Here is a 10832-nt window from a genome sequence, read left to right as displayed (position 1 = left end):
ATTAATTTGATATTAAATTATAAATAATGTAGACCAATTGAACTCAATATTAAAAAATATAAACATATATTTTTCTATTTTAAACTTTAATTATTGAAAATTATAAATACAAATTATTAGGGATTTAAAAATTATATATTATGTTATTATATTTAATTTTCAAAATGTAAAAGTAAATGATAATGATAATAAATAGTGATTTTCTTTGTAAGTTTGGTAAGACTATATCTTCATCTTCTCACCCCGATCTGAGGTAGCACAAGATTTGAACCCAAGACTTTCAGTTCGGTGAGATTTGCAACACAAGATTTGAACCCAAGACTTTGGGTTCAGTGAGGCTTCATTTCCACAGCCATTGCCGATTGAGGTACCTCAAGAGTAAGATAATAAATAGTGATTTTAATTGTGTTAATAATTATGTTTTAAATTATATAAATTTTATTCATTGCATCTTGGATAGATTGGTGATTGAGTGTTTTGTTAAACACTTCTTAATGTGAAGTCATTGGTTCAATTCCCTTCCTTTATTGAAGTGATATATTAGACATTTTAAAAATGTAATCCCAATAAATTTATAATTTTTTCAATTCACCTATATTTGAATCAACCCTTCATCAAATAATTGTAAATTTTCAAAAAATTTAATTTCTATTCACCTCTATCTCAATCAACCCTTCATCAAATAACGAATGCAGTTGCCCATTCCTCTAAATTTTTTTTTTTAATTCTATATCTATATCATAAATTGAATCTATATAATATTAACATGGTTAGGGATAAAATGTTCATATATAATTTAATGAATAATTGATTTGGTATGCGATGATTTATCTATTAAATATAATTGATTTGCTTTTTAAATTCTTTTAATAAACCTACAATATTCATACCATCGAATTTAACATATGATTTTCATATTCCAGCATATTATAACCCTGAGCATGGATAATGTCACAATTCCATTTTAAGTATGAAAAATGTCACATGTTCTCCCAACGAATCATCCAAAGTTTATATCTGACTTGTCCCAACAAAAAACAATACATAAATACACATACCAATCTTGGCAGAGATGAAGGATCGTCTTTGACTTTAGTGTCGATCTTATCACAATCATATTAAGTGAAATCGACTGACCTCTACTTCAGAATCCTGACAGCAATATTCACTCTGGTTTTCTTCTTTCCCATAGAACAAGTTCTTGAAATTAGAAAAAAAAAAAACAAGTTCTTGAAATTAGAAATTCTGCTCACAACCAGTTTGATTTATTGGTTTTATAAGGAGTTTAAATTTTCAAGTCACTCATACGTTTAAAAAGGTTGTGCATTTATGTAGTGTCAGCTGCTGAATGTGAAAAGTCTTTGAAGCTTTTAGCTGTCATGTTACATGCAGTGTAACATGTCAAATTCCCTGCCCATCCACCCGGCTTCCATAGAAAATGGGTTGTGAGTGGTGAAAGGGCCTGTGAGATACCAGGCAACTGTGAATCTATGAATCAAATCAAACAGTTTCCCTTTGAAAAACGAGGCGTATAATTAGTCTCTTCTTTCTATGAAAGAAGGTTACATATAATGAGTCTCTGAGGGTAATCAGGGGAGCAAATAGAGAGAGGGCTAGTGGGTGCATGTGATTATCGTATACACCAATCTGTGGATACTAATTGTTCATTTAGAATTCTATATGTATCATTTTTTCAGATTTTTTAACTTTTGCATTGGCTGATTGTCTTATCAATGCAGTTATTCAGTTAGTTTTAACTTTGTCTCTGAAGGTAATCAGGGGAGCAAATAGAGAGTGTTAGTGGGTTCATCTGATTATGGTATACACCAATCTTTGGATACTAAATTGTTCATTTAGAATTCTATAAGTATAATTTTTTCAGAATTTTTTTAGCTTTTTTTGAGAAATGTACAGTTGCACCGTTGCTCATATTGTTTCTTTGTTTTACAGTGAAACTATCCTTTTCCATCATAGAATTTAGTAATACCATTTAGATCTTTGGAATGTTAACTAACTAGTATTCACTTTAGATTTGTTTTTGTAGGCTTTTTTCTGAAACTTTTATATTAATTCTATCACAATTGATGGCCATCCAAGGTGCCCCTTCTTTTGGTTATATTGGAAACATGATATTATGAATCTCATCTTGGCAAAAACATAAAAAATCTGGTAGTGCTGGTTTGTTAGAGCAACTAATATCTGATATAGATTTGTTACAGCATTGAGCATGTTGGTCCTTGTGTATACTTCAGGAACAAAATGGAGAGCAGAATTCATCAGCAGGAGCTGCGAAATTTGAAGCACTTGACTTCAAGGGCCATCCTGCAGATAAGGCCACAACAGGGAGATGGTTACCTGCCGTTGTCATACTAGGTAAAAATATAGATATCAACTAATCTCAGAACTGAATTTTACATTGAAATTCGTTTGGTTCACTGTGAGGCATTGAAATAGGAATTGAGATGGGTGAAAGATTGACAACTTTGGGCATATCTGTAATTTTGGTAATACTAGGTATAAATATAGATATCAACTAATCTCAGAACTGAATTTTACATTGAAATTCGTTTGGTTAACTGTGAGGCATTGAAACAGGAATTGAGATGTGTGAAAGAATGACAACTTTGGGCATATCTGTAAATTTGGTAACGTATTTGGAGAATACTATGCACCTTCCTAGTGCACAATCTGCAAATATTGTGACAAATTTTCTTGGAACTTCCTTCATTCTGTCCCTCTTTGGAGGATTTCTGGCTGACACCTTCTTAGGAAGATACTTGACAATTGCCATTTTTGCCTCAATTCAAAGCCTGGTATGCCTCTGATCTTTAATTATGATTGCATATGAGTGCTTAGATATTTTGCTTTTTTGGGTATCTATGGGATATTTGAAAGAGAATAATAGTTGGTATGGTATTTCCAGGGAGTAGGGGTGTTGACAATCTCCACTGCATTACCACAGTTCAGACCTCATCCATGCATTCACAATGAACGATGTGAAGAAGCAGATGGTTTACAACTTTTTGTTCTCTACTTATCCCTGTATCTTATTGCACTGGGTACTGGAGGACTGAAATCAAGTGTATCAGGCTTTGGATCTGATCAGTTTGATGAAAATGATGATAAAGAAAGGAGTCAGATGGACTTCTTCTTTAACCGATTCTTCTTCTGTATCAGTTTAGGATCTCTGCTTGCTGTGACAGTGCTCGTATACATCCAGGATAATGTGGGGAGGCCATGGGGTTATGGAATATGTGCTGTATGTATGATGTCAGCCATTCTCATATTCCTTGGAGGAACAAGGACGTATAGATTCAAGAAGGCCACTGGAAGTCCACTCACTCAGATTCTCCAAGTGGTTGTAGCATCTTGGAGGAATAGAAAGCTTAAATTGCCTGCAGATGTGGGACAATTGTATGATGGTAATAAGGCCTCTCTGTCCCACAACAGGGCACCCCATACAGATCAATTCCGGTGAGTAATTATGCTTTCTAAGATGAGCTGTGATGAATAATGTTTTGGCTGTACTTTGAAATTTGGTTTTAGTCTCAGTATAGAATATATGTAGGAACACACGTTTTGTTCTAATTATGGCTTCTCAGTATCAGACTGCGCCATTATAGTTCAAACTAAAATTGTTTTATTCTTTTAATTATATAATAAATTAACAAAATTCTTAATTGATGCTAACACGTGTTACAATACGTCGAGGTTTGGTTGTCAGCTTAGCAGGCAACAGTTCAACCCAATCCCAGGGTGATATAGGCGTCTTTTTCAAATCCAAATCCAACGTTATTAAACCATTGGTGTAATTAAGAGATTAAATAGTATCGCCTTACAATTGAAGTAAAATTTTGGGAATATTTATCAATTTTTCTTCCAATCTAAATTTCAAATCTAAATCTAAATCTAATATTATTGCTTTAATTAAAAGATTAAATAGATTCACCTTAATTAAAATCAAGGGAAATTAAGGATTAAATAGATTTACTTTTCTTCTCTGAATCTAATATTATTGCTTTAATTAAAAGATTAAATAGATTCACCTTAATTAAAATCAAGGGAAATTAAGGATTAAATAGATTTACTTTTAGATTTTGAGAATATTTATTAATTTGATAGACAATTTTTTTTATCAGATTAGATATTTCTGTGATTCATAATATAAGTCAAGATTTTCTGGAAAATTCACATAAAAACTTAAAATCTACTTCAAACCTTTATCTAGGTTAATCATCATGCCAATTCACAATCAATGGCCAAATAGATTTGAACTCCATAGCATAAATTTCATGGAAAATCCACATTCTTTTTTTTTCAGAAAGAAAAAGCTTCATTGTATTATATTGAGTCAATATAAAAGATCCAGATGATACAAAAACTGGCGCAAATAGATGCAGCCACGATTTGAGACACTGTGGTGAGATACAACATCGCTGATCCATAAAAAAAACATCAGATAAAACAAATAAACAGACATCTGTACATCATTTGCCTATCATATCAGATATGAAACTGAGATTTTTAGAGATTGCATGACAGCCATGAATCATGTCATATGTAGGAAAAACAAAAAGATAATGAAAAAGAACCTGTATATCACCAAAGGAACTTCAAGATCCAGGGATATAGAAATCCTGGATAAAACAGGGATTCTCTCCCTCTATTTCATAGACCATGACCCTGTACCTAAGAGCAGACCCTTCTTTGACAGGCAGTCAGCTTGGAGATTCTGAGCATGGCAGATGTGTTGCATGGAGCAGTCTCTCATGAGCCCCATAAAAACATTATCCTGTCCATCCAGCCTGCCAAGTGAGGACTTCCTATGTGAGCAAAATCCACATTCTTTGGCGATGAGTTGTTCAGCATTTTACTTAGAATCGACTTCGAACCTTTATCTAGGTTCATCATCATACCAATTCGCAATCAAATAAAGATGGCCAAATAGATTTGAACTCCATAGCATAAATTTGATGCAAAATCCACATTCTTTGGTGATGAGTTGTTGCAGCATTTTGGTTGAAGTCCTGTAGCATGGAATCGGATCTTAATTTCACCCTGTTAAGAGTTTTGGGCGGTTTCGAATCTCAAATCCACAGATTCTAACTCAGAGAAATCATTTTACCAGAGTTCCCAAAAGGCGTTTTCTTTGGTGACGAGTTGTTGCAGGATTTTGGCTGAAGTCCTGGAGCTTATTAGTGCATGGAATCGGATCATGATGTCACCATGCTAGAGTTTTGAGTGGTTTCGAATTAAAATCCACAGATTCTAACTCTGAAAATTCATTCTACCAGACTTCCCAAAAGTTGGTTTGGGAAAGTGCATGATTTCACCATGCTAGAGTTTTGAGTGGTTTCGAATTAAAATCCACAGATTCTAACTCTGAAAATTCATTCTACCAGACTTCCCAAAAGTTGGTTTGGGAAAGTGCATTTTAAATATGGTATATCAAAGGGTATTTTGGGCTGTAGTCTCTTTGATCTGGCTTGTGGGCCTGAAATGCCTCTGATATCTGAAAGCGAATCTTAGTTAGGTTCAGATTTACTTTCCAGGTCCAGATTTACTTTCCAAGCAACTTCAATTTCATTTGGGAGATCAACGGCCCAGGTTTATATTATTCTATGGGGAAGATTTGTGGCTTTTGTTTTTATAAAGAAGATTTATGGTTTTTGTTATAGACTATTCTTATTTTCATAGATTTTGGAAACATTTTAAAATCGGATAACCAGAAAAAACCTCATTTTCAATTTGAAGAAAGACCCTTCCGCATCCATGGTTGTTAAAAAATTATTAGTACTTAATTGACTTTCAAGAGAACAGTTTAGGAGCAGCTTTCAGACTCAATTATAATCAAATTTACCCATAATTAATTACCTTTTCGGCGACCATTAATTTTAATGTTATTGTGCCAAATGCATTACGGCAGGGAGGCAGGTCTTTTCCAACTGTTTTTGACAATGCTGATTGAAATTACGCGTTTAGCAACCTAACAGACTTTGTGACACAGATCTAGTAGGCGTCATCGTTATGTTCAACCGCCCACCTTAATCAGCCTGTATATTTAGAACTTGGTGTCATCTGGGTAGTTTTGGAATTTTAAAATGAAACTATTCACAATTTTATAATCAGTTTTAATATTTTCAGTAACGAATGATCAAAATATATTTGATATTTGAAAATTCCAATGATTAAACTGGATTAGAAAAAAGAAGGATATAGAGGTGTATGAATTGTTGATGGTTAGAAGTGGTTAGAATTTGAGTAAAAAAATTTAATTTTTTTTTGCAGTAGCAGTGTTTGAAGCAATAAATTAGTGTTTGAATCATGTTTTTGACAGTAAAAATAGATTAGCCTCATCAAAAACCTCTAAAACATCAAAGCTAGAAAAAAAATATAAGACTTGTTGGATATCTGATGTCTTTCTCAGCAATTTTGACTATGTTGTCTAGGGTTAACCCACCCATCTTGTCAGGTGTCCAGTCTCAAAAACTGTTCATGTTAGTTGCTGGTTTTGGGTCCCAGGGCCTTTTGCTACGCTGATGACTGGTGATGTGTCAACTAAAAACTACATGCCCGTTTCTAACAAGTCAGAGGAATTGCCCGGAAAGTTATGGAAATTCCAGCCAGGATTTTTCTAAATCCAAGTTATAGTTAATTTATGAAGATTTTGGGAAAAAATCACATTTCCAATATTTGGTCCAAGCTTTTCAAACCAGCGAGTGTGGTTCTAAATGCTTAGACCATATATTGGAAATGTGATTTTTTCCGAAAATCTTCATAGATTAACATGTTATGGATCACAAAAGCTTGAATCCAAGTTATAGTTATTAAACTTCAAAATTTTAGGTGTCCTAGACGTTTTTGATGTCGCTGAATCTATTTCCACCATCAAAAACACGATTCAAACACTGCCTCTACAAGATTTTTTGAATTTGTTTTACCTAGATTCCGACCACTTTTGACCGTCCAAGCAATTCCTTCACCTCGATAAAGGACTCTTTTTAAAAGGGGCAAAACTTTTGCTACAGTAATGGAAAGCATTGAGTTTATCGATAACTGCTTTGAAAGATTTGGGACATTTTTTATTTTATTTTATAGCTTTTTTGGACCAGCTTTGGGTTTATCGATAATTACTTTGAAAGACTTTGGACATTTTTAATTTTATTTTATTGCATTGCAGTATTTTTTAATCTAACGGGGTTGGGCTGATCAAAATTACCAGTTGATTTTGCTACGTGTTTCTTGTATAATCAAATTTACCATTAATATAATTTAAATCATAAATTTTACTTTAAATCATAGCTAAATTTCTTTGATATAATTTTTATTTTAACTGAAAATAGGATTTGTATCATATAACTTTATGTTTGGTAATTAGTAAATACATTACATATTACAAAGTAAATTTATAAAAGAAAAATTAATTGTTTTTTTTTCTTAATAGGGATATATGAGTTTTTTAAGAGAATATAGTTGAGTAATAAAGAGGGGTCTTTTTAGTGAATATTTTACAAAATTACTCTAACAAAACACAAAATTTATAACACATAATACTACTAAGGAATTTTTAATAGATTTCATTTACCATTAGAGAATTATAGTAAGACTGATTTGGCTATTAATCTTTAATTCAGTATTTTCAATTTACACCCCTTAGTTAGCATACTCGTGCTTCTTTGTTTAAGTATCTTAAGACAAAAATATGTTTTGGGTTGGATATTTTCCACAATTTTCCCTATTCTTGTCATGATGTTTTCATAGATTTCTCCTTTGGGAAATAGCCTTTGACCAGATGTTGCACAATTAAGAGAGAATCTCTCATAATTATAATTGTGTCCACTTAATGTTCTTTGGCTAACAAAAAACCCCTAGTAGAAACCATTTATCTCTACTTGATTATTTGATATGACCAAAACCCATGAGTACATGAGCACTTTGTGCTCATCAAAACCATAGAATACACTTCTCTATCTTACCACTTCTCTTTTAGATAATCAAAGACCACCCTTCTTCATCCTAGCACCCATCTCTTAAATAATCAAATTTAAAATCAGTATAAATTTAAATTTAATTTAATTAAATTTATTGGATATAATTACCCATTATTATATTAATAAAAATTATAATAATTACAATATATTATTATTTCTGCTTTTAATAATACTTTCGATTTTGTATTTTAAATATTCATTTTTTTAATATAAACCAAAACCAAATATATAAAAAATATTAATTCACTCGAATATGTATTAAAAAATGTTATAATAATATGTTTTTTTGAAATAAAAGAATATAGATTCATCTTACATTCAAGATTTTAAAAACTGAATGTCTGATGTCATTATACTTTTATCTCTTTGATATCTTAATATCAAAGGATATTGATATATTAAATGATCAGATAAATAAATGTCGTTTGTGAGGTGTTTATGTGGTTGCAGTTAATGTAGTTCTAATTAATGTTATTGGATTTTAGTATTAAAAGTATATATGAATTAAAAAATAAGAAATATATAGTTGTTAGTTTTAATTTTAGTTTTTTAAAGAATATTTTCAAACTATAAATTTGAATTCCGTGGTATATTAAAAACTATAAAAGTTCAAAAATTGAAGTTATAAATTCAATTTCTTGTTCCCATTAAAATGATATATAAGTTTTGGATAGATTAATGCACTTTTTAATCTGATAAGAATAATATAGTCAACCAAATTTTAAAAAAAATCTATGAAAAAATATTCCCTGCTTGGATGTGTAATTTTCCATAACCAAGTGATTAAGATGTTTTTCATACGTTATGTGTTGCAGGTGGCTGGACAGAGCTTCTATAATAGACTCATCGATGGAGGAGTCTTCCAATCCCAGTAGATGGAGGCTTTGCACACCAAGTAAAGTAGAAGAGGTGAAGATAATAATAAGAATGCTGCCCATCTGGGCAACCACAATAATGTTCTGGACCATCTATGCTCAGATGGTAACCTTCTCAGTAGAACAAGCATCCCACATGAACAGAAACATGGGAAACTTTCAGATACCGGCGGCCTCCATGACAGTATTTTTTGTGAGTGCAATCCTGGTGACAATAGCCCTCTATGACCGCATAATCATGCCCCTGGCAAGAGGTTGGACCGGTCACCAACAGGGTTTCACAACACTTCAGAAAATAGGGTTTGGACTCGCCTTGTCATGCTTTGCAATGGTTGCTGCAGCACTAACAGAAAAGAAACGTCGCCAGGAGGGCAGAGCTCATGGGCTTTTAGACAAGCCCAATTCCTCAGTCCCCATGACTGTTTTCTATCTTGTTCCACAATTTTTCCTTGTTGGCACCGGAGAAGCATTTATATACACAGGTCAGCTGGATTTCTTCATCAGAGAATCCCCTCCTGGCATGAAAACCATGAGCACTGGACTTTTCTTGAGCACGCTAGCCCTAGGGTTTTTCCTCAGTAGCCTTCTGGTCTCTATTGTTAACCATGTGACCACAAGCAATTCTCATCCAGGATGGCTCAGCAACAACTTGTACAGAGGAAGGCTTGACAAGTTCTACTGGCTGGTTGCAATCATGAGTTTGGTCAACTTTATCATATACTTTATGTTTGCCAAGTGGTACACTTACAAGGGCACTGTGATGGGCAAACACTACAACTTTCAAGAACCAGGAAAGGCAGATGAAAAGGAGACCAGACCTCCAAGCAAATCATCCATTGATGAAAAGGAGAGCAGACCTCCAGGCAAATCATCCATTGACTAACTCTTTGCCCAAGATTCTTCACATAATAATCGGTATTATGAAGTTGTGTGATTTTCAGAGGTTTTTTTGTCAAATATCTATGACTATGACTTCTTCCACTCATGAATTGTGAGATATATCTGCTTCACTATCCAGGCAATTCTTGTTAAATATGAGCTATGCAACCTTCAATCTTGAGCCTGTCAAAACATAAGAGCTTGAGCTTTTAACCCTCAAAGATAATTTATTGTAGTTCAAGTATGATAATAAAGCCTAATGGGCAGTGTGGTTTTCATACTTCTAATTTGGCAAAAGAGGTTAAAATATGATAATATTGTCTAATTTGGCAAAATTCAGTGAATTATGATTTTTCATGGGCCTTGTTTATATATATACATATTTTTTTTGAATGGTAAAATTTTAAATTTATACTTCTAATGTGGTAAAGTGTAGTGAACTATATTTTTTATAGGCTTTGTTTAATGAGGATATATATATATATATATTTATTTATTTATTTATAAAAAAATTGATATTTTTTAAGACAATTTTTCTGGTAAATTTTAATCAAAATTCAAGGGAGAAAATATAAGAGCTTGAGCTCTTGACCCTCAAAGAGAATTTATTGTAGTTCAAGTATGATAATAAAGCCTAATGGGCAGTGTGGTTTTCATACTTCCAATATGACAAAGTACAGTGAACTATGATTTTTCATGGGCGTTGTTTATATATATATATATATATTGAATAGTAAAATTTTAAATTTATATTTTCAATCTGGCAGAGTGTAGTGAACTATGATTTTTTATAGGCTTTGTCTAATGAGAATATATATATACACACACACTAAATGACTTTTTTCACAACATTTTTTTGGTAAATTTTAAACAAAATTCAACAAAGATTTTTAAAAACTTGAATTTAAATTGTTTAATCTGCATAATTCGAGTGTGAATAGTAAAATTTTAAATTATATTTTCAATGTGGCAAAGTGTAGTGAACTATGATTTTTTATAGGCTTTTTGTCTAAAGAGGATATATATATATATATGAAATGACATTTTTCACAACATTTTTTCTGGTAAATTTTAAGCAAAATTCAAC

At 32.2% G+C, this 10832-nt stretch overlaps 1 protein-coding gene across 2 annotated transcripts; it reads left to right on the top strand.

Moving 5' to 3' along the window:
- Positions 1 to 1268: 1268 nt before the first annotated feature.
- Positions 1269 to 9881, top strand: LOC149230016 (protein NRT1/ PTR FAMILY 6.2-like). Of its 2 annotated transcripts, XM_089378818.1 has the most exons (6): positions 1269 to 1635; positions 1772 to 1819; positions 2253 to 2373; positions 2596 to 2813; positions 2924 to 3474; positions 8807 to 9881. In XM_089378818.1, exons 2-6 carry the CDS (start codon positions 1817 to 1819, stop codon positions 9747 to 9749), a joined length of 1836 nt encoding a protein of 611 aa, XP_089234944.1. In that variant the 5' UTR covers positions 1269 to 1635; positions 1772 to 1816; the 3' UTR covers positions 9750 to 9881. The 2 variants fall into 2 exon arrangements, with proteins under 2 accessions (XP_089234944.1, XP_089234945.1); XM_089378819.1 differs by lacking the exon at positions 1269 to 1635 and having other exon boundaries at positions 1669 to 1819.
- Positions 9882 to 10832: the final 951 nt, after the last annotated feature.

Source organism: Pinus tabuliformis, chromosome J (assembly GCF_031772625.1).
Source record: "Pinus tabuliformis cultivar Carrire ecotype Pingquan chromosome J, CPIR1, whole genome shotgun sequence".
Classification (NCBI taxonomy): domain Eukaryota; kingdom Viridiplantae; phylum Streptophyta; class Pinopsida; order Pinales; family Pinaceae; genus Pinus; species Pinus tabuliformis.
The sequence above is the reverse complement of the archived record's forward strand: the minus strand, read 5'-3'. Positions and strand labels throughout refer to the sequence as shown.

Bases quoted from the DNA above. Each gene is read 5' to 3' on its own strand.
- LOC149230016 (XM_089378818.1), top strand. The intron at 2,814-2,923 runs GTATGCCTCTGA...TGGTATTTCCAG, and splicing joins TTGCCTCAATTCAAAGCCTG to GGAGTAGGGGTGTTGACAAT. The intron at 3,475-8,806 runs GTGAGTAATTAT...TATGTGTTGCAG, and splicing joins CCCCATACAGATCAATTCCG to GTGGCTGGACAGAGCTTCTA.